Genomic DNA, 23,814 nt, shown 5'->3' on the forward strand with positions numbered 1-23,814 from the left:
TTCGCGGAGAAAATGTCCTCAACAGCATCGTTAGAGATGTGCAGGGAAGAAATAATGATATCAGAAAACAAAATCTTGATTTATTATACGCCAACGGCGCAGTACTAAGATTTTTTACACTTCAGCAGATTGATTGATAACGAAGAGCTTTGTGGAGAAGTATACCAAAAAGGCATACACAAATGCGGATAAATATATCCGAAACGATTCGACAGATTTTCTTGGCATGCACGCACGCAAGCACGCACTCGCGCATTCCAAGAAAATGCGTCGAATCGTTTGTATCCTATCATAGTTTTGCGCACTGCAAAGGTGTCTTAAAGGGACCCAGAAAAGCCTTTTGTAAAAGTTACAAAAGGCCTGTATTGTCGCGTAGCACCAACGTAGCGATGCAATACCGTTGGAATTATTGATCTACATTCAGTATTAGCTGCGCCAGAAGCAATTAAATGCACATCCCCCCCCCCCCCCCCCTGCCGATAGATTCCTCCTCCCTATTTGCTTCTTTCAAAGCAGCTGGAAACACTGGGAATAGCCATGCGACATCGCGACGCTCGACTTCCGTTCTGCGCTAACTACATTCCTGCGCCTAGGCACGCGTCAATCGCTGCGGACCCGCCTTTGCCTCGGGATCGCGCAGGAAGGAGGAAGAGCAGCCGGAAGCCAATGGCAGTGACGTTGCCGGCGGCCGGCCTCGCCGGCGATTGGGCAAATCAGGGGGCGGCTCGCCGTTGCGTCAGCAGCGATAGGCTCGCTGCGGCGTCGCGCTCATCGGCTGAGAAAGGCTATCTTCAAAAATTGTTTACATATTATCCGTACAACGTATGGGGCTCACACTTGGCTCAAAAATCCCCTGTCACCGTAGGCAAATCGAAAAGAGCTTTCGAAGAAAATTTGAAGGACCTCCTAACCTGTCGCTCCTGAAATTTTCTAATTAGGTGCGCGCTTGATCCATTATTTCTTAAACATCAGCATAATCTAAGCTTTTTCGGCTTTCCTTTCGGTCGTGACCAAGATCCGTTGCGCTCGAAACGGAGTTTTTGCGAATTCACCGCTTCCGGATAATTCCGCTAGTGGCGCGGCCGCGCCGTCACCCTCTCAGCCGCTCAGCTTGCATTTTAGGCGTTGTGCCAGCTGCTGGCGGTTGATTCAAGTTCGTATTTGATTTTAAACGGGTTTTCGCCGAGCGTTTTTTTTCTTCCGGGTTGAAGATAGAAAACACATGCCGGCATGGGGCAGTACCTGGGCAAATCGTTGAGCGAAAACAGCGCGTTGCCGGCTCAATGCACACCACTGCCCGTGCGCAGGCACGCCAGGGTGCTAACCTTGTCGGAGCTGGACCCTCGGTCGCCTACGGCCGAGATTACCCGGACGCCCATACAGGTGAGCTCGTCATGCGCTCCGTTTCCTCGTGCGCAAGCCTCGCCGGGACACTGGGTGCCCTCACTGCGAATGCTTGGCGCGCCTACGCCGACCGTTGTGCGGAACCGCCACTTTTCCATTTGTCGTAATGGCGGTGATAATTTCTTATTCGCCGTCTTCGCCCTTGCCTGTGCTTGCCCGCCTCAACACGCATAGTTCTCCCGCCATTTCTCGCAATGGGACACCGCGCTTGACTGCGCTTAATTGCCACTGGGGATGTATGCTTGCGTCGTTATTTCTTCGAGCTTGGGCGTATTTCGTCACCGCACGTATGCAATTATTTTTTGAACTTCAGAACAAGCCGTGTTCTGCGGCGCGCGTGTACTTGTTAGTCATGTATGTTACACGCCCTTAAAAGTTTCGTTCGTTCGTTTGCTTTCTGCATCATGTCCGGATAAACCAAGCTAGGCGGATGCCTTACATACGGATTTCGGTTTGTTAAGTTTGCAGTCGGTCTTGTCTACGAAAAGCGCTCTGGTTAACAGTTGTATTAAGAACAAACGTATTCGGAAGAGAATGCATACTGTTAGAAATCCACACCTGTGGTAGCAGTCTACTTCTGTTTCTTCCTTTTTTTTTAGCGGCGACAAATTGGGGAAAGGGGAAATTTATTACAGTTTCTCTAGACTGTGTGTAGCTGCAAATTATGGGTCATATTCTCACAAACATTTGCTAGTCCTGAGAGCTGTTATAATTATTTCCATGTATGTCGTGAATGTGTAATAATTTCACCAATAGGATGGTAGTCCACCGTTTATTGTTATTACTGTTTGATTTCGTGGAATTCTTAGGAGGTTTGAATGAAAAGGGTGCAGGGCTAACAGATGGGCTGAAGTGAGATGGAATGACAAATACAGGTGCCCGCATTTGTTGCTGTATGTAGGTCTGTTATCACTGCAGTGTTCTTACCCAAGCCATGAATTACCTCGTCCTGCAACAAGCTTTCGTAAGGGGCGCATGGAGCAATTTTGTAAGCAACATACCATTAAGAAGATTCTAAATCATGTTCATCAAAGGTAGTAAAAACCAGCAACATGTGACAGCTGTCCGTGAGCCGAGGTATTTATTGAGGACTCTTGAAACACAGGCAAACTCCTTGCTCGTTTAAAAATACCTGTAAATCTGGCGAGAAAGTTCTGAGTGTTGCCTTTGCAATTTAAACATTAATCTAGTAGGATAAGTAGACAATGTTTAAAACTCAGTTCAGTATCCCTTCAAGCACCAGTAACTGAACGTTTCGGATTCAGATGCAGTGAAACCTTGTTCATACAATACCGCATGACTACATTTTCAGTGTACTTACCCCTCCCCGTCCGGTAGCATGCAGTTTTATCAAATTTTTGCTCGAAATTGGAAAATATGGCTTGACAGTACCGGCTGCAGCTACATGTGGCTTTCGTAGCAGCAGCATTGGGGGTGAAGAGAAATCTACACCACCAGGAAGCCATGGCAGAATGTGAGTCTTGAGCATTGAGCAAAGTACCTTGATGATGTGACAAAGATGATTGTTTTATTGCCAGGCCCATGATTTCGGCTGCTTCAGTCAACAGCCTTTTCATGACAATGATGTTTGCAGAGTCCGCCATGCTGATAATGGCTTATCTTTCACTTTTTATGAGGTAACATACTGGTAACAAACGGCAGGGATGATGCTTCAACCACTCCAGCTATGGTTACATGGCGGTATCAGAGCTGGCCGGTAGGATGACCACCTGCGTCTACTGGGCGGTCGATGCTCCTGCGTAGTGTGCATTTTCGCTTGGCGGAGGATCAATACGCATCTTGTTGCACGCACCACACACATGCTGTTCGAACCCAGTAGGACCTGGAGTCCTCCGCTTGTTTATCAGTCTCAAGCTGGGAGAGGCGTCGTCGTGGGGTTCTTGCTGGTGTCTGTTGGTGAAAGAAAAGGAAGTCATGAAGCCAGGGTTACATTGGAAATTTGTGTCAAAGAGCAAATAATTTGGAAATCTCACAGCCAAAGGGCACCTGTCGAAATATCGAGCAGCCAAGAAAGATGGCCAGTTTGAACGTCTCAGCTCATGCTAAAGTGCAAGTCAATCGTGAAGCTGAGTAGCTGTGTGTCGCAATGAAATCTCCTCCTGGTTGAAGAAAAAAAAGTATTCTTGAGGTGGTTGTACAGCAATGGACAGTCTAAGCTGAAATGACAAAACAATGGCCGAACAATACTTTATTTAGTAAATGGGGGGGAAAGAACAATACAAATGCCCTCCCATACCTTCAAGGTATTGTTTGTGAGTGTATTATTGTTTTTCTTGCTTAATTCCTAAATAAAGTATTCCTTGGCTGTCTCTGTTGTTTCAGCTTAGGCTGTCCGTGACAGTACATAAGGCAAAATGATGTGCCCGAGTCCCTTGTACCATTTGCATGTTAAAAATAAAGGTCGATAATTGTGCAGTGAATATTGCCAGCTTTGTGTATCCATAATATTTTACCTGCGAACTGATCAACAGCGAACGTGCTTAAGGCAGTGGTGGTGTTCTTTAATGGGCCGTGGGCAAAACACAAGTTTGGTTCACTTAAAAGACAGCTCTGTCCCGACAGCGATACCAGTTGTGTTGCAACCTTAAATAATAATAATGGAACCCGCCGCAGTGGCTAAGGCGTTGTGCTGCTGAGCATGAGGACGCGGGTTCGATTCTCGGCCGCTTTTCTTATGGAGGCGAAAAGCAATAATGCCCCTGCATACGAGATTTCGGTGCACGTTGGAGATCCCCGGGTGGTCAAAATTAATCCGGAGCCCTCCAGTACAGCATGCCTCATCACTGGCGTTGCGTCGGCGCAATAAACCTTACAATCAATGAATCAAAAAATAGTGGAGATATTAGGGGAAACAGATGCAGCAGTGGTGACTCCCTAGCCACTTTCTGTCAATTCCTTTATGACATCGCAGAATCTTGGTTGTGCAATTGGCGGCTGCCCGCCTAAGCCACCGCCAAAAAACATGGCAGCTGTTTTAGCAGGGCCTGTAGATTCATTCGGTCGTATTACTAGAATGCAAACGTGTGGTTAATGCACCGTTAACTGTTTCAGTGCTGGCCCATATTATGTCACTCCTACCCTAAACACATCACTGTAGCGCAAAATTTGAAAGTTTTCAATGTTTCTTGCATTTTTTCAGTTAAAGAACACCTTTCGTGGCTTATATGGAGCTGCGAAAAGCTGGCTCTTTCAAATTTAGCGAGGTTGTATTTTGCCTTCATGAGCCTCTTTAACATCTCGGAATTTATTTTATCGGTGCTGGCGAATGTTGAGACACTTGTGTTATGAGATCTTCCTCACATTAATGAAAAGCAGGTTAAGCAATTAGATGAGGATCTAGCCGCTCACGTGAGTGAATAGTGGTGTTTTCACTCATGTACTGATACAAGCACGAGTTTGCACAAGGAGCCCATGAATGGCTGCAGTGTTAAAAGTGCATACGACATAGCCGCTGTCTTTTTTATTGTTTTCTAAGTTCTAATGAAGGCCTCCACAGGATATAAATTGTGCCAACCACAGTCTACCGCCTAACAGTGGTGAATACTTCACAGTGATCAAAACAAAAGCGTTAGCACATTCCTTTTTTTGGACAGATATACAAAATATTCATTTGTCTAATATCCAAGTGCCAAACAAATCCCATCGTTATAACAGATAATTGTTGTAAGTGGGTTGCAAAATAAAAAGACGGAACAGAGCTCAAAACATTTTATTCGCATGCCAGCAAGGTTGTACTATTACTTATTTGCGGAAAAGAAGCCACAGTCAGTCACCTTTGTTTGCCGCGTGTGAAGCTAGCGCAAATCTTTTCCAATAGAATGTACAGGTGCTTCACCTAGCTGAGGTAAATGTCCTTGGCGGAAACAAAGTCCCCGAGGGACTGTGTCACGCATTGGGCCGCCTACGAAGACACTACCTGAGTAGGCTGCGCAACCACGTCGTTAGTCATCGCTGTTGCACTTTTGGTGCACAATATCACCGAATTCTATCATTATATCCGATATCGTGGCACTGGAGCATTGTAATAAGCAGTTTGTTTTACCATAGAAAGAATGCAAAAATTGACGGTGCCATAGCTGTTCATCGTTATATCCAACATATTGTTATAAACGGTATCATTATAAGTGGACTCCACTGTATTCCTATTACATCAGAGTTGCAGCTGTACCCTCTGTATTCTAGAATATACAAAACCCAGATGCCCGCTAAAATGCAGTCGATGTGCAAAAAAAAAAAAGGGAAGCATAAGACGTCTTGGTTGCTGTATCGTGCTTCATGGCAATTTCGCTCGCCATAGGCAAGACAGAGGCTTATATTTGTTAGTGCAACTGGCTGCAGTCACGCAGATCACAATTTAATGCGATGCTGCTTGTTTGTGCACAGTCTTGTAAAAGCACAGTTGTGCCCCTGGATCTCTTTTCTAGGTGCACGCTGCAAATGGTGCAGGGGTCACGTATTCAGTGTCGCACCACACACCCTGACCTATTTAGCCACTTCAGTACCAAAAGAAAAGGTACTGCAGACTAGGGTGCCTCGTGCTCTGTAACTTGTGTGTCACTCCTCTTCTGCCTGTCCCCTGTGCACAGATGGAGGCGTCGTCCCCATCTGATTCGTTGACAGAAGTGGGTGACGCTGACGCGCAGCTCGATCCAAGGTCCCCCACCAATGCGTTCCAGCGGACCCCCATACCACTGGGCACGATTTTCAAGAGACGTGCAGAGCCAGAGTCCCCAACGTTCCTGGTCCGCGAGAAAATGCCTGTGCCCGAAAGTGTGTCACCACAAGGCACCACAACTCTGAGGGGTGAGTGCAAACAGCCGCCGTAACTAGTACGGTGTAAGCCAGACAGCTGCTGCTGTGACTGGTCTACTTCCAAGCGCGTGTTTCCTGGAGCGCATAAAGCTCTGTGCTGCAGGTACTTGGCTGCAAAGCTAGCCTAAACTTAGCGCTGTTTGTGCCAGATAGTGTGAGGGAATAAGTGCTGCTATACTCGGGTACAAGTTAAGAATAGCAATAGCTCATGTAGTGTATCACTCCGCCGAAGCAATGGGCCTGAATGTCAACGGGCGTTTTGAAACGATTCTGCCTAATGCGTAACATCCTCTTGTTTTTCACACCTGGCCTTTTTGCGCTTGCTGCAAGAATTTAAAAGCAGACTAAGCGCAACGGCTCGTGTCACGTTCGAAGTACCCGCAGTAAGGCACTTTTTGTTCCACGTGGAGTAACAGCCAGCTGCAGTGATGAGGCGCAGGGGAAATTTCCGTTGTCGTTCTTAAGTTGCGCCAGAGTATAGCCGTTACTATTTCAGCCATTTCATTTTGTGAATATTCACGCCAAGTTTGCTCAAAAAAAAAAAAAAAAAATTGTGTCTGAGTATAACAAGAATAGACAAGTTCATTGGGCGACTGTTGGCACAGCCTATGCTATGGACATAATAATTTAGTGAGTACTGGTGGGCAGCTGAGAACAGTGACAGAAACAACACATGGAAGCTAATGAAGCGTCTCTAAGTATAACAAATGCTAGCATAATTCTTTCATTCCTTTTTTTTTTTTTTTTTTGCTTGGAGGCTTAAAACTGTCTCACTTCCCTCTCAAGCTTGAGATGATGCAACTTGATTTTTCCACGTTTGCTTTTCTCATTTTTGTCATGGCGCTAGGCTCGATTAGAGCTGTAAAGTTTCTGCACATGCACAACTTCGGAAGATTACTAACCGATTACTGTTTAGGCTACAGTATAAACAGGGCTGCAGATGTACAAGACTTACAATATATATGATGCGAGGGTTGATATTTATTTTTGTGTATGTGTGCGCATCTAAGTGAAGGTGCCAAGTGTGTTGGAGAATAAAAAAAATTGCATGCCAGTGTTGACACTAATTTTCGTAGCTTTCAGCTAGGAGCACAGCACTGTTCCAATCTTGCCCCTGGCAAGATGTAAACCTGAACGGAGCTTTGCAACTCCATCCTCAAGGAATTGCCAGAAATTTCTAGCTCGGTGCTTCCATTGTCTTCACACTTAGCCACACAGCCCTACATGTAGTTCAATCCAAGCATGCAAACGTTATGTGAAAGCTGTTTCTGGAGTGTAGTGCAAGCTGTAATTTGGACACAGGAGTGTGAGTCACAACAATCTAAGACCAGTGTCTTCCCTTAGAGGGAATGACGTCGCTCAAGTGTGATCATTTTGCATGGTTTACCCCAAAAGCCCCCATGTGGCAAAATCTTTAAATTAATCAGCGCTGGTTTTTTTAGAACTTTTGGGTTTTATTATGTTCTGATGGCACCTTCCTTTAAGAACCAATCGTGGTGTAGCATGGTTGCTGAATGATAGCAGCGTTCAGAGTAGTGTAATCACATGACTAGTGGCAAAGACTAAGGAAATAGCAACACCTCTGATTGCAAGCACGGCAACTGGCGTATGTAGCGCACATTGCGGGGCGTCTTCGTATGTCTATCTCACTGGAATTACCTGGCGCCTGCGTGAGCATGTTAGGAACATTCGTAACCTTGCAGAAATAACACTACTACTCAGTTACTGTGAACACTACTACAGTCAACTCCCCTGTGAAGTCCAGCAGGACCGCAGAACGCTTCGAATGAACCGAATTTCCGATTAAACGAAAATGACAAGAAAGGAACCGTAATAATTATTAGTCTGCAACACCTCTTTCTTCTTGATATCGTTAAGCATCTTGACTTTTGTAGTCAAGTAGAGCGTACAGCTTGGGTTGATATGATAGTTGAGACTTTATATTAAAATTGAAACGTCCACCACACACACAGTCCGCTCACACTGCCCTGAGTGCAACAAAGGAGGTTGAGGACCTCAAGGGAGAGAGCTGCGTACGCTGACTCCAGTCTCAACTGGCCTGTCGCTTTATCAACTGTGTGATTCCCAGTTGCGCTTACACCGACATCAGCACAGAACATGGCGCTGCTATCGCGCTTGAAAATTTTGAATTTTACTGAGGAATGAAGGTCATCTCGATGCTTCTTTTTTTCTAGATAACTTCCAGTTAACCAGTATAATGGGTTTTCGCTTTGAATTATCGAGAAACCTCTTCCATTGGATTGCGTGTAAAATTGTCGAGACCAGCACACCACTTCTATTTACCTGAAAATTCCAATTAAGCATCTTTGAATTATCGAGTCCCTGGTGCTCTTATCCCTGCGTGGATGTTATAAACAAAGACTGGGCTATCCATTATTTAGCGACAAATGCCACAAAGTACCCTCCGATTCAAACAGGAATCCAGACTGTATGCAAAGGTGGCAAATTTGGGGTCTGGTAAAGACTGGTCACAATGGTGGGAAACAAGTCGAGGTGTCAGTCGAAAGTGCGTGCAACATACTTTAACATGCAGTCGTTGACATTCGCCTTCTGCATCACATTCTTGGCACCTGAACGAAATTCCAAAACTGGAGAGTCAAGCATGTCCACACTTTCTGCTCTGCTTGCTACTGTCTGTGGTGACATGCAGGGATGCTGAAAACTAAAAATAAATTGCAGAGAATGTGCTGAGTGCTGCACCGGACGAAGTTGAATTTTTTTTTCCCTTTGGTGGGTGCACTCTTGTGAACGAGCAGTTCCGCCAGATACAGCAAGTTATTTTTGTTTCCTGGGGTCTGGAATCTTGATGTGGAGTGCAATTTTTCTCAGGCTCTCCGCTACAAATAGCAACTTGGTCAAATCCTCATTTGCCACAGTGGCTCAGTGGCTAAGGCACTGAGCCCAAAGACGCGGGTTTGATTCTCGGCCATGGCGGCCGCTTTTCTGATGTAGGCGTAAAGCAAAAACATTTGTGTGCTCGAGATTTCGGCGCACAATTTTGAGATTTCGAGATTTCCCCAGGTGGTCAAAATTAATCCGGAGCCCTCCACTACGCGCGCCTCATAACCTGCGCAGTTTCAGCCCGTTAAACCCCATAATCAATCATACCGGTGGTGTCACATCCTCTGTGCATAAGTGGGTGTCCAGTTCAGCAAGCTGAAACATTGAATAATTTTTTCAATTACATTTAAGACACTCAAGCGTCATTATTAACTGCCAGTCGCTGTTCAATGCCAATGCCTAGGAAAATTTCTGAAGCAGAAATGGACCTGAAATCACTGTGAAACGATTCCAGTGAGATAATATGTGCCAAAAAGGGATGATTTTGTTTATATTGCCAACCAAACTGCAAAATAAATAAAATAATGACAAACATCCAATTCCTACTTTGCGTGAGATCCTTACGCTTCAAAGTTTGCACTTCAATTGTGAAATGAAAGCATCAGTGTCGTAACACGTTCTGTTTGATTGCGGGTCGCGTGCAAGTGTGGAAAATGCACACATAAAGCTTTGGTAGGCAGTCTGCAGGTTTTATTATTATTTTTTTTTTTTTTTCCGATTAGAAATGTTTAGGAGCTTCTTCGAAGCTAATTCGCATTGATTGGAGGGGATTCTTGGGGGAACAAAAAACAAGTGTTAGTGTTCTTGTGCCGGCATTTGTGCAGAAGGCGCAGGCTCTTGGATTTGCCCATTTAAAACTTGAAACTCTTCTGAAATCTCAACACTTGCCACCCGATTCCTAGATCAAACTGAGTGTGCATTTGTTGTACAGAATTTAGACAAAATAATCTGCCACATGTTAAAATTGAGTGAGTTATGTACATACATTTATGTCCTCAGTCTAAACATGCGGTGCAGTTGCTCTACCATGCGGAGTTGATCACTATTTGTTTCACTTTCTCCAGAGGTTCTCACTCTAATCAATCACACCCAAATGTTGCTCTGGTTGTTCCAACAAAGGCTATCTCGACTTGAGCAGGCGCATGGTTGACGCTACAGCCACTAGATGAGGTTTCAGAGTATCGGCCCTCTTTTCTGTCATTGTTCTATGCCGCTGACAGCGGCCATTGGTAAAACCGCACCACGTGACATTTGTTTACCTCGGAAGACCCATGGGTGCTGACATTTTTGTGCCTCTGTGTTGCCGCTTGCGCGCTCTTCGATAAGTCGTGATTTTCGGAGCGCAGTGCGGCTGTATGACACGTTGGGAGTCAGTTTTTAAGCCCCCAGACAGAGTAGCGATGCCGTGCCGCCCTGTACTGGGCTGTTTCAACTGGCGGGAAGGTGGAGAACGCCTTCATCGCTTCCCACTGGGAAAGAACGACAGTGGCCGAGCGTAACTTATAGCCACTTAAAAGCGTAGCTTTTAAGTGGCTATAAGTGGCTCTAGCGTAACCTAAAGCCACTAGTGTAACTTATACTAGCGTAACTAGAGCCACTTACACTACTAGCGTAGTGTTAGTGGCTCTAGCATAACCTAAAGCCACTAAATGAGCTACGCTAGCGTAACCGAGCCTGACCCCATCGCTCCGGCGCGCCGTCTCTAAATCTTCGAAAAGTAAACACAGCTGCCATGGTTTCCAAGCGGCGCCCGGAGGACCAGTTCCATCCGTCAACGTCAGCCGCAATAGGGTGCATAAAGCTGGCCGCCCTGGCGTCAGTCACCAAAATGGCTGCCGCCGTTCGTCAGTGTCGCTACTCTTAAGCGTAGCTGATTTAGTGGCTCTAGTTGATGCCTTCCTCGCTGTTTCCTTTTCCCTGCAGAAAGGAGGCTGAAGAGATCTCAGGAGAACACCGGCGGCACGAAGAAGCAGTCTCAGGCAATTACGACGCCTCCGATGGGTGAGCGGCCCGCACTGAAGAGCACAAGCCGGCCAAATACCCTGCTGAGATCTCTCCAAGAAAACACCTTGCAGAGAGCTGGCAAGGCCAATTTCTACTCTCCCAAGGCCCGAAACTGCTCAGATGACAAGGAAAATGGTGTCGTGCCAGCGAGCGCTTGATCTGGCCATCCGCTGTGATCTTTTTGTCGGCAAATGCTACATTGTTACGGTTTCGCGCACATAATCAAGTGCACTTTTAGATGTCAACTGTTGTGCATTTCGATTTTTTTTTTTTACTTTTTAATATCTGTCTTTCTCTCTCTGCTACAGGGTATCCACGAGAAACATGCATGCCAAACTGATAGAGCACGCTTCAGTAATTCTGGAGTCTATGGGTCACTCTTCCAGACCGAAGTTTAGTGCTAACTGTGTGGCGCAGTAAGGACAAAACTACTGAGAAACTTTCAAGGGCGGCCCTTGCGGCTGAAGTCTTCCTTCAAATTACACCTGCTGGTGCACACGCGCTTTGTGCGAAATTGGAACTTGTAAACCGTCCAGAAGAAAGTCGCAGGCATGAATGAGAACGCAAGAATGGTGCTTCGAGTGTGTTCAGTTCAGAACTAATTATTTCAAATATTCACTGATTGAAAAGGAATTACGTAAGACACACAGAAATGCTGAGTTGCCTTTCTTTCTTATCTTGTACAGCCCTTGGAATTGCATTTTATGCCTACTGGATTGAAACAGACCATGAGCTGTACTCGAAATGCTGATGAAATATCTTTGTACTGTGTCATTGTAGAGGGGGATACACTTCGATGTCTATAGATGCCGTGGTAGACCTGTATTTGTTCGTTTGTGTTTTTTTTTTCTTTCTTTTTTAAAGCCAAGCAGCTTCTCTCTCTCGCGAGTTGAAGCAGCCAGACGACAATATCAGCTACAGTGATCTCATCTCGATGTGACGGCGGGTTCCATCTTCCAGGCAAAGTGCGCGGATTTGCAAAGCGCCGTGAGCCGACGGGGAGAGGGATCTTGTCAGTGTCCTTTCTTTGTTTGTAAATTGTGTGTGCGGGTATTGTTACTCCTCTCGCTTCCCGCAGCGTCTTGTCCTGGTGTCTGACAAACTGATTACGCTATGCTGTCTGGGTGGTTTGAGAGTGGCTTGGTGCGCTTTTTTTAGTCTCGAGTTGCAGATGGACGAATGGATGAGTCGCTTTGCTGACAGTGTGGTGTCCCTGATTGAGTCTCTCCCTCTGTACGACTGCCTTTGTCGTTTTTTTGTAAAAAATCTAGTGCTTTAACTCCTGCCACATTCTACGCACTGAATGTACAAATCTTGCCTAACAGCACACCAAATAAAGCATGTTGCGCACATTCACTCGCTGTAGTCAGTGCTAGCAGCGTCTGATGACATTTGTTTGTACTCGAGTAGTGGTGTACTTGAACAACTCTTGGCAAATCGTGGCATACCTGTTTACGGCTGTAACTTGTCACTGAGCCTGTTTGGGCATGGTCAGATGCTTTCATGTGACATGTATTTGCATAATTGTAACGGCTAGACCAACTGTTCAGTTGAAACTTGTATCAGTAAGCTTGCTTGATGGCAGGATGACACAAGAGTTGAGCAACAAGTTGACCAATATGGACTGACTGCTGTGCTAAGTTTACAAACAGCAGTGGTGCTTCGGATGAGCATGGAATTACAAATAATACGCAGTAGCCAACTGTCTTGGCACCACCAGCTGTTTTCTGTACCCTGGCTTGCAACATTGGGAATTTGGAAAGCAGATTGGTTAACTTTGTCAAATGGCATGTGCGCTTCCAAAAAACCTTCACTAATGGATGCGACAACTTTCAGGCCACAAATTGTGAGAATGAGTGGAGCATTTCTCCCAGCTTCTGATTACGAGAGAGAGAGAGAGTGATAAGAGATCCCATTTCAAAATTCAAAATTTCTAAATTCTAAAAAAACATGAGGAATTACTCCACACAAATGTTATTTGTAACAGTACTGCTTTAAGGTCGTGTTTTACTCCCTAAACGTTATTCATACATGCATGTGTGAGTATAACTATATACAGTCTACGCCTGTTACAACGGACCCTCTCAATCTGGAAAAAAATGACCACTGTAGCCGAAGTATGCAGTATCCGACCGGGGGGAAGAAGGTTCATGAGCGCAAAAGTGGGCACTTTGACTGGTATTACGTATACATACTACAGATGCCATGTTCTTTCTACACACCTGCAGCACCTCTGCACAGTGTTCGCGTGAGGGCAAATAATCGTCTAAAAACCATTTTCAAAGCTTGGCACCGGCACTTGGAAAAAGCCTAGTGCATGCGATCAAGTCCGTAAAGATGCATGATAAGCGGAGCAAATAAAGCAAAATATAACTAGGAGCAATTATTAACCAGCTATAAAAATCAGTCGTGGCTGTCAGAATATTCCTTCGTGACGAAGCAGGAGCAATTATTAACCAGCTATAAAAATCAGTCGTGGCTGTCGGAATTATTCCTTCGTGACGAAGCAGGTTTACCCTAAACCATTCGTCACACAAATCTGATCGCTGCCTCCACCTTTTCTATGATTTTAGTCTGGTCCTTGAAACAGCTGATACGAAATAATCTGATGGACAGCTGTGAAATCAAAAGTTAGACCAGTTAGACTGCGCACGGCCACCGGCAGATTGCACACAATCGATGGGAACTTGAGGCATTTCTTACCTTTTTCACCGAACCGAAGTTCTTTATGCATAAAAAAACTAACGATGGCAGACTCTACTCTGAGTGCACCACTTTGCGTATTCAATAGCGCTGTTGTTAATCTCGTGGGAGTCGCATTTATTGGCAGCAGCCTTGTTCGCGATAGTCGATTGGACCTTCTGCTTAGACAGGCCTGTACTTCTGGCGATGTTGGCCTGTTTTTCGTCATGTTCGACCGTGTTAGTCACGTTTAATTTGAGTGGGATCATCTACCCTGCCACTCATGCCGCTGGTTGCAAAAAACTAAACAAGGCCACAGGCTTGGCTTGGCTGTGCCAACGACCCAGCTGCCAACAATGTTGCCATGCATAAGTTTCATTGCCAAGCAAAACAAAGGAAAAGCATATCAGGTGCCGGCCCCACGGAAGTCCGCTATAAACAATCAGCCGAAACAATTTTCGCCTAAAATTGTCTGTTGTAGCCGATAGTCTGCTCTAGCTGGACTCCATTTTAAATGCATGGGGACCAAACAAACCAACAGAAATGGTCTGTTATAACAGGAAGTAGTCCGCTGTTGCCGGATCTGCTGTAACGAGTGTATACTGTATATGCTGTAGCCTTACAAGTCTATTATAAGACATTAGGGCATAAATTGATAAGACCAATGATTTTGCACATGCCACTGAAAGCTAAGTATGGCGCCTGTTGACAAGTTTCGTGACTTCGTGCATAGCTTGTTAAATATCAGTTCAGCTTGATTTGCTTTGTGCTATTCTAGTTGTAAAAACGCTCCAGAGAACAAACTCTTGCCATTGGCATTAGCTCGTTAGTGGCGCTAATCTATTCTGTGCACCATAAAAAGGAACGGCATGAATTGTGTGCTTCAAACTCCTTGGGTGCAGATCCTTTGTGGTGGCAGCAGTCTGGGGCTGATAGCCTGCCTCTAATTTTCACTCCATTTTCTCAATCTGGATGCCTCAAACTTAAATTTGTGTTTAGGCATGAACGCTGTGCCAGATTGCATGCTTCGCAGAAGGGGCATGTGGGTTTAAGAGATGACAGTGATTTGAGTTTAGCATTCAAAATCTCTAAGGTCGAGTGTAGAGTTCCCCGTCGCACTGCATGCAAGTTGTTGAAAGCAGCCGATGCTGCGAATGCCTTCACTGACATTGACCCAAACTGGCTGCCCTTAGCTGCCTTTTTTCCCGTTGCACTGCATTCTAAAAGCTGCCCAATTTGTTCGACGTCACATGAAAGGGGCCTTATCTACAATACGAAAAACTTTATAAACAAGAGATGTGAATGCTTGTTTAGTTAACGAGATAGCCTTAAACCACATGTGGTTGAGAGGCCGGTGCAGAGCACGTGTAGGCGTTGCTAGCCTTTTATGATTATCACATACGTACTGCCCATGCAAAAGCTGCAAAGCAAAAAGTAACGCTCCCAGCACTTGTACGAGCACCCTGGTGGCTTTGTTTCCCACCACTGTTGACCTGGGCACTTGACGCTCGCAGTTTTAATGGGGGCTTAACTCCGTTAAAGCCCAAATGTGTGAAAGGATAGTCATGGACTTCTGTCGTGTGGGAAAGCCAAAACTTCTGAAAAATGACGCCAGATTTAAGTGTTGTATTCCCGCGCGTCATGTCCTGTCTTGTTTATCCACTTTGCGGATCGTTGGCTTCGTAGATGCCATGCTAATGAGTTATGTTTACAGGATGCAGCAAATGCATTGACCCACTGCGGTGGCTCGGTGGCTAAGGTGTTGTACTGCTGAGCTCAAGGACGCATCTTCGAACCTGGCTGCGGTGACTGCTTTTCAGATGGAGTCAAAAAATGAAAATGCCAGTGTGTCACAATTTCGGTGCACATTAAAGATCCCCAGGTGGTCATTTAATTCGGAGCCCTTCACTACAAGTGCCTCATAACCAAGAAGTGACTGTGACCCTCCCCCTTTTTCTTTCAGAGAATGCATTGCTGTACGGAGAACTGAAATGTGCTCTCTTTCTTATGCTGCCCCTGTACACTAACCGACTTCCTTGTGAAAAGTCGGCCAACATTTCTCGCTGTCAGCTTGCATCGCCAATGAGAAACGACAGTTTTTCGTAAGTTACAGAGGCAGCATTTATTATAATAATACCGGTCACTATGATTGTAACAGAAACGAGGCACCTTCTGACGCATCTTCGGTGTCAATGGCAAAGTTGAACTTGAACTCGGCAACAGGTGTCGACACTTTGGCTGCACTGTCCGTGTGCGACGTGGCTGTTTTCTTCAGGAAGACTGACTTGGGCTCTGCTGAACACTGAGGCTGCAGCCTGGTCCTCTGGGCATAGTCTGGAATCGCAGATTAAGAACTGGCTATTTTCATCGCGTACAAGAGGCAGCTAGGTCAAACATCAGTGCGAGGTATTTCAGATAAGATGCTACATAGCTAAAAGTGCTGAGACCTGCAATGCACTCAATGCAGGTTGCAGAGAAAATGTCAACTTTCTCCTGTTTTTTTGTTGAGCATATGAACTCTACTGTTGGCCTATTATGTTTTTCTTAGTACTGGCTGCTCTATGCAGCTATCATGCATGCACAAGGGAACAGCATCCACTTTTTTACCCACATAAAACACCACACCATCCATCAAAGGTTAATTGCTATCATTCAGGCAGCCCTACGAACTTCAAGGTGAAGTTGTCTGTTGGTCTGAGAAAGAGCAGTTACTCTCACAAGTACAATCCTAGAAATGACTTCAAGAGCATAGCTTCTAAGTATGGTTAGTTTGAGTTGGCGTCGATCTTCTGCAGCTCAAAAAAAGAAATAAGTAGGCTACTTTTTGCATCTAATGCACGAACGTCAGAAGCAGAACACAGGAAAACTAACGATTATAAGCAAAATCTTTCTGCCAACTGCTATTCATATCGAATGCTGGCTGGTAACCTTGGTACTACAAGCACCTTGCATTGCAGTTGGTAAACTAGTTTCCGTAATAAAGACAAACACAAATGGAAGACAACGGAGAAGAAGGGGAATGGCACAAGCTTGGCACTTAAGTTGTGACACTGCCATATTTGCGCAGGAGCAAAAAAAAAGCTTTCGGGGGAGTCAAACTAAAGCTAGACGTGCTGCATACAGAAAGAAGAAATTGCTCACGACAGATTTCCACCATGGCAGAAAAATATTACTGGGATCTCTACAATCAACCAGGCAAATGAAACGAGTGAAGTGGAACAGGGCTCAGGGATCTTCCTTTTACAACTTGAACTAATACGTGCCCATACAGGATTTACAAGAGTGTTGGTCTAATGCAACTGTGGAGAAAGGTGGCCACCTCAAAGGGGCCACGAAGACAAAATACACGCTTGGTTCATTAAAAAGACTGCTCTGTCCTGGTAACAATAATACCCATTCCGTTGCAAACGTCAAACAAATAATCGAGATATCAAAGAAAACGGATAAAACTGGCGACTTCCAAGACACCTTCTAGTGAGGGCGATATGACTTCACAGAACCTTGTTTGTTCGACTGGAAGCTGTCGACCAATGCCACCGCCAGGAAACATGACTGAGTGATTGTAGGGGGGGGCCTCTAGTTCCGTTTGATCGTATCACGTTAATGCTAATGTGCAGCTAACACACTGATTACTGTGTATTTAGTGCTGGCTTCCACTGCTCTTGTGCAGTGCGAGATTTACAACCTTTCCAATGTTTCTTGCGCTTTTTTGGTAAAAGAAAGTATTTCGCGACTAGAGAATAGAGCTGAGTGAGTTACCAAAAGCTAGTTCTTTAAAATTGACCAAGGTTGTGTTTTGTCTTCATGGCCCCTTTAATGAAAGACAGCGCGCTAGGCAGTTGCAGTTCACTACTGTGAGAGTGACTTCAGCAGTCGCTCTCACATGTGATTGCTGCACGGAATGAATCTTGAAGGAAATGGTGGCAATAATTTATGACGCTAGCTAGAACAAGCAGCAGGCCCTTGCTGCCAATCAAGACAACCGAGTGTTCCCAGGTTTTCAAAAAACAAGCCAGAGCCTTTCAAAAGCAGTTCTTGGACAATCCGTTTTCATATTTGTCTGCTAAATGTGGCCGCTCGTGGTTTTGTAATGACCTGAAACTGTTTCAAGATGCGTGTATTGAGGACAGCATTCACATAAGGTAATCTGGGCACATTTCACGTGTACGGCATTGTCTTTACACTCGTTTGAACTTCAAAGTCATGTGCCGTCATTCTCGACTCTGAGTGAACAGATATATCGGGAGAAACCACCGTTGAAGTTAGTGCTTGAAATCACCATGCGTTCATGCAAGGATGTCGCCTCATATAAGGGATAAAGGGGCAAGTAGTGAATGTGCCAGTGGTGTGACGTCATTACCCCAATGTGAACGCAGCGTCAGCACACCTCCGCCGTATTTTCGCATCACTGGTTCAAACAATTGTCTGCCAATTCCTTTAGGGGTGTTCGTAGCACTGCACACCGATCACGCGCAGTGAGTTTTGAGCATGAAATTTCTGGTTCCCTTTCAAGCAGTTCAGTGTTCCAAAGCAGGACTAAATACTGTAACTAAGGAAACGCACGGGACACAGGGACTACCACTGCAAAAGCACAACGTGTGCTGCATAAATAGCGATGTCTGGTCATCTTCGATTCGTGTGCTTCTACTGAGCTTTAAATACAGACAAAAATGAAGTTCAGACGTAGTAAAAAAAAGAGTTCGAGGACAGCTAAGCACTTCTTATTGGTGAATCATGAGGGTGGCTCAGTGGCTAAGGCGTTGTGCTGCTGAGCCCAAGGACGTGGGTTCAAGTTCTGGCCACAGCAGCCGCTTTTCTGATGGAGACGAAAAGTGAAAGCGCCCGCCTGTTTGAGATTTCGGTGCATGTTAAAGATCTCCAGGGGATCAAAATTAATCCGGAGCCCTCCACTATGGCACCTCTCATTGCCTGTGCACCATCGGTGCGTTAAACCTCATAGTCAATCAATCAATCACTTATCAGTTGGGAATGCGGGAGCATAAATGTCTAGTTGAGCGCCTGAGATGCCTTGCATCCTTCTCATGTTGTCAAAATGCTTTGTGATCTTGGAACGCTTTGCTTTGCGATCCACATTAACGGTGTCGAAGGGCTTCGATCTGCCTTTTACGTGTTGTATCGCTGCTCGGTCCTGTCGCTGTGTAATGGGCAAGCTGAGGACTATGGTGGATTGCACCACTTGCCTATTTGCTCATTTAGCTGCATCCTTCCAGACACCAATGCAGCTGTCATATCCCCGCTGACTTTCACCTCGTCTTTCAAGAAACAGCTAGCTCTAGTGCTGTACTCCCGTGATACATTGAAATGCGAACCGACGGAGCGCGTGGCTTTCAGTACATGCCACGCATCTCAGCGACGGGCCACGTATGCACAGTGTGAATAAGTTACGAGAGTTCATGACCTTTCCATGGTGCGTTGGGCGGTCAGCACAAAATAAAGAAATTCAGCAGCGTGTGCCGTTTTCACTCAGCGCAGCGACGAAGTTAGATGGCATGAGCGGGAGATGAACGCGGCAGGAAGACAAACCAAAATGCTCACACGCCCAACGATGATGTTTCCATACCAAGGTTGGCGACAAACTTTTGTAACTTGTTCATACTGCGCATACGCGGCCTGTTGCCAGGATGTGTGGCATGTACTGAAACTTGCAAAGACTGAGGCTTGGGCATGTTGGTTCATGACTTGAAGGAGGGGAACAGCGCGAATTTGACAGACACGAGAAGAAGGAGACGACACGCACAGCGCTGTGCGTGTCGTCTCCTTCTCGTGTCTGTCAAATTTGCGCTATTCCCCTCCTTCATGTACTGAAAGCCACGCGCTCCGTAGTTCGTATTTCAATGTATGACGATAGTACATCAAAAATGCACTAGAGTAGAGTTTATCATTCAATGGTGACGACCTGTAGGCGGGTGGGCGGAACCGCTGTTGGTACTCAATAAAGCTTCATGTCTCTCTCTCTCTCTGCGCCCTCTTCATCTGCAGTGTACCAGCGTGGACAACCACCTGTCACAATTGCCGAGTTTAAGTTCGCAGTGCGGAATGCCTTGAGCTATGAAACATTTCCAAAGGAGCCATTTTTGTTATAGACGGTGGACACCAAATTTTTTGCTCAGTGGACTGTTGGACTCAGTGGACAGTGGACTCACTCAGTGGACAGTGGCTTCTGCCTTAAAAAATACCACTCTTGAGAATGGTGGGTGAGCATTGTGGCTAGGATGCAACAGCTTTGCACTGACTAATCTTACGCCAATACTTTTTTGCCTAGTAGCTTGCTAGTCGCTTTTAATTAAATGTGTTGCAGTAGCATAAAGTACTATTCGTTTCGTACTCAACACAAGCTTGTTAGTGTTGACCGATAATTTACAAAATATCGTCGTGTTTAAGCTATCTGCAAAGCTAGGGGCTGTTTTATTTTACACAATCGCGGGTCAATCCTCCATCAAGTTAAAAAAATAATGGGCTCTATCTCAGGGAAGCACCGCAAAAGAAAAAAACTTTTTACGGTAATTTTTTTTTTTTACCTGCAGCAAACTTGGCCTCTTGCTGCTTCATTTTCTCTCTGTAGTTGCCAAGTGTCATGCTCATAACCTGTCGTTTTTTCGCTATAGGCGCCTTCTCGTTCTTGAGCGTTTGAAGAGCCCGCATGTGTTCCGAGTCTGCAAAAGAGAAATGAGGAAATACATCACTGCGTTCACAGAAACAGCACTACCGCGGTAACTTACAAATTTTCTTCTTTGCGTCAGTCTGGGTTAGGGAGATATCCAGCTGCTCGATGCACCACCGCAGTTCACGTTCAAACTTCTCCTGGGCATCCTGCATTGCGCGCACAAAGACGCTGGTTAGCCGCTGCATTTGAGCTGGTCCCAACGAAACAAACCTCTTCAGCACCACTGTCTTCAGGATTCGACAAACCCGCAGGCGTTGTATTCTGCGTCGTTGGCAGCTTCTGTAGATAAAACACATTCATATTTCTTCAGCGCATTTTGAAAAGTTTCAGTAGCGGCGTATGGCTGTACCTGGACGGGTAGTTTCTTACGCCGATGCATCTTTGCGGGGTAGTGGTCGATACACACATAAAAACTACGTACGAAATTAGCAGGAATTGGCTACGTTTTGAAAACCATCCGTGATTACCGATAACTCAAACTAACGGAACCTTGTCGCACCGTACTGCGATCGTGCACGAGCGCAAACATGCGAACAGCAGTCGACGAGGCGTTGGATTTTGGATTGGATTGGAGTAGTGCAGCAACAGCAGGCAACAGGTTCATTCCACTCAGCCCGCGCTAATGGCACAAACGCAGTTCCCCTCTGCACAAACGTGTGTTGGCTGAACCTTTTATTTTACTGTAGAAGTTAATCCGGTCGCGTCATCTGTTCAGTGCTGGTATCACCGTCGTGCACAAGCCCCCCTAGGGGAAATGTAATCTGTAGTTCGGTTGGTGAGTTGGTCTTGTCATGGTCCCACCGGTCCCACCTACTGGTACCAGCCGCACGTGTCCACCGGCGCTGGCACCTTCCTTTGTGCTGTATTTGTGCTTGATTGTGCGCCACCTGCCCACCTGCCCAGGTCCCCAGGTAGTCAAGGCAAAGAGGAGAGAGGAGTTTCGTGAGATCCCGGCCGTCTCAGACGCTATCTTCTCCAAGCCCTTGTCGCGCGGTCCAGGGGTAACGGTCTACGCTGCGCAAGCGCTAGCGAGAGTTGCTGAAGCAGAGGAGGGATGGCCTGAGGGCAGCGGCCCATGCCGAGCGATGGCAGAGTGAGAGCTGGGGCGGAATTCTACGATTCTACTGGGTGCCGGACACTGCTCTTAAAACAGCTTCCTTTAATTCTTATGTAAACTCTGTGAAAATTGCCAGTCTTGCTGCTTTTTCGCCACTGATTTCAAATATGCCATTGTTTTTTTAGTAAGTCAATTAGTTGCCAAGATAATTAGAGATAATTAGCCATTTTCGGAGGAACAATGGAGAAAACAGTGTTGGTCATAAAACTGTAATCCTTGTGTTTTCCAATACTATGAACCCTGGTGAGTGCAATCTGTTTTTTGATGCACCCCTTGGAACTAATTTTACAGCTCATTAAACCTTGGTGGCACCAGTGGCAAGGAGCCATTTCGAATGCCCACTTCGAACACCAAAGTTTAATGAGCCGTAAAATTAGTTCTAAGCGATGCATCAAAAAACAGATTTTCTTATTGCACTCACCAGGGTTCATAGTAATGGAAAACACAAGGATTACAGTTTTATGACCAACACTGTTTTCTCCACTGTTCCTCCGAAAATGGCTAATTATCTCTAATTATCTTGGCAACTAATTGATTTACTCAAAAAACAATGGCATATTTGAAACCAGTGGCGAAAAAGCAGCAAGACTGGCAAGTTTCACAGAGTTTACATAAGAATTAAAAGAAATTGTTTTAAAAGCCACGGGTTTTACGCGATTGGCGCTGAGCGAAAACACCACGCAGCCTGCATCACTCGAATAAGTTTCGGCTATAATTCAGTGACCTCGCATTGACCCAGCGCCAAATCATCCCCACTGGAATTCCGTCCCCTGGTGTTCCCGGCTACTGCTGCGGAAGCCCTTCGCTAGAAAAAAAAGCACATGTCGCTGTCTTCGGAGCTCGATCGAACCTCTGGGGACACCGGTGAGCATCCCGAGCACGTCCTGAGTGTAACTAGAGATTTCCGTGTAGACGTGTACAAATGGGAGGATGTCTCTCCTAGCCTCTGTATCCTCGACCCCCCAGAGGAGCCAACCAGCATCTCGGGGGGGGGAAGGGGGGGTGCGCCCATCCAGCCAGGCGAGCTGCCGGCCGCACTGAAAGTGCCAATACCGGCCGCAGCCCGGGCCTCGACGGCCGTTCTCAGGTCTGCTCGTCGTGCCATTCGCCGCCATGATGAACTGTGTGATGGGCAGGGGTGGGCTCCCTCGCTCGCTTTCCAAGGGCCTGATTGTCCTGCTATGCAAGGACGAGTCGAGGCCCACGTACCTTCACGTGGGGCAGCCCATCACCCTCCTGAACACAGGCTACAACCTTGTGGCGAAGTGCCTAGCCAGCTGCCTAACACCAGCACTGGATAAAGTTGTTGGTTGCTACCAGAAAAGTTGTGTCCCAAGCCGTTCTGCGCAATAACACACTCTCTCCCTGCACAATTTTCTCACCAGGGCAGAGCAGCGACGCCTTCCTGGCCTGGTCTGCTCCTTCGACCAGAAGAGGGTCTTTGACTTTCTGTTTGAGACACTTGAGTGGGAAGGTCTGGACACCGGTTTTGTCAATATGTTGCGCGCTCTGTGTCAGTCTCAGCCATTGTGGTGAATGGGCAAGCGTCAGAGGAATTCAGGATCGAGCATGGAATGGCGTCCAGCAGGGCTGTCCCCTGTCCCCTGCTCTGTACGTCCTTGCGATTAAGCCTCTGCTGCAGCGACTGGCCAGAGATCCTCAGATTGGATGTCTCCCGCTACCTGGAGGGGCCGCGAGCGACCTCCTGCTGTTTGCCTGCGCAGATGACCTATTCGTGGCACTCCCAAACGAGCCCTCTCTCAAGAGGGTTTTGACTGTCATGGAGGTGTTCTGCCAAGCCAGTGGGGCGTGCCTCAATCGCTCCTAGGCCAAGGTCCTCCGCCCAGAGGGGAAAGCTCCATCAGGAGAGGTAGCGGTGCTCCAGGTCATCCCTCATGTCAGGGTCGAGAATTTCTGTTTTAATCGACAGGGCGCCGCAGTGTCAAACTGGCTGTGCTGGACCGCAGAGTGGGCGAGTATGGCAAACTCGTGCCCACTAACTGCACAGGCGACCATCGCCTGGTCGCTTCTATTCTCGGCGCTGACATCGTGGCCACCATCAAGTCTTTCCCCACCGGTCTAAAGAAGCGGCTTGATTCTGCCATCTTCCGCTTCCTGAATGGGAAAGGCGAGGGGAGCAGATTAAGCACGATGTCCTGCTGCTCCCAAGAGGCAAAGGAGGTTTAGGAATCCCAGATCTTCCCCTAATGGCCACAGCACTCCACAT

The 23,814-nt window shown here is 46.4% G+C and overlaps 2 protein-coding genes across 2 annotated transcripts; one reads left to right on the forward strand and one right to left on the reverse strand.

Moving 5' to 3' along the window:
- Positions 1 to 1,091: 1,091 nt before the first annotated feature.
- Positions 1,092 to 12,459, forward strand: LOC144145502 (uncharacterized). Its single transcript, XM_077677154.1, has 3 exons — positions 1,092 to 1,383; positions 6,012 to 6,228; positions 11,023 to 12,459. The coding sequence occupies exons 1-3, from the start codon at positions 1,231 to 1,233 to the stop codon at positions 11,259 to 11,261; spliced, it is 609 nt and encodes a 202-aa protein (XP_077533280.1). The 5' UTR covers positions 1,092 to 1,230; the 3' UTR covers positions 11,262 to 12,459.
- Positions 2,911 to 21,054, reverse strand: LOC144145503 (UPF0488 protein CG14286). Its single transcript, XM_077677155.1, has 6 exons — positions 20,820 to 21,054; positions 20,681 to 20,749; positions 20,526 to 20,616; positions 20,325 to 20,459; positions 15,955 to 16,119; positions 2,911 to 3,315 (listed from the first exon to the last, which is right to left on the reverse strand). The coding sequence occupies exons 1-6, from the start codon at positions 20,847 to 20,849 to the stop codon at positions 3,275 to 3,277; spliced, it is 531 nt and encodes a 176-aa protein (XP_077533281.1). The 5' UTR covers positions 20,850 to 21,054; the 3' UTR covers positions 2,911 to 3,274.
- Between the last annotated feature and the right edge of the window lie 2,760 nt (positions 21,055 to 23,814).

This window comes from Haemaphysalis longicornis, unplaced genomic scaffold, assembly GCF_048455015.1.
Source record: "Haemaphysalis longicornis isolate Haplotype H1 unplaced genomic scaffold, Haemaphysalis longicornis Haplotype H1 scaffold_7, whole genome shotgun sequence".
Lineage (NCBI taxonomy): Eukaryota > Metazoa > Arthropoda > Arachnida > Ixodida > Ixodidae > Haemaphysalis > Haemaphysalis longicornis.

Bases quoted from the DNA above. Each gene is read 5' to 3' on its own strand.
- LOC144145502 (XM_077677154.1), top strand. From the start codon at position 1,231: ATGGGGCAGTACCTGGGCAAATCGTTGAGCGAAAACAGCGCGTTGCCG. The intron at 1,384-6,011 runs GTGAGCTCGTCA...CCCTGTGCACAG, and splicing joins TTACCCGGACGCCCATACAG to ATGGAGGCGTCGTCCCCATC. The intron at 6,229-11,022 runs GTGAGTGCAAAC...TTTTCCCTGCAG, and splicing joins AGGCACCACAACTCTGAGGG to AAAGGAGGCTGAAGAGATCT.
- LOC144145503 (XM_077677155.1), bottom strand. From the start codon at position 20,849: ATGCATCGGCGTAAGAAACTACCCGTCCAG. The intron at 20,750-20,819 runs GTACAGCCATAC...TTTTATCTACAG, and splicing joins GTAAGAAACTACCCGTCCAG to AAGCTGCCAACGACGCAGAA. The intron at 3,316-15,954 runs GTGCCTCGTTTC...TTTCACCAACAG, and splicing joins CACCGAAGATGCGTCAGAAG to ACACCAGCAAGAACCCCACG.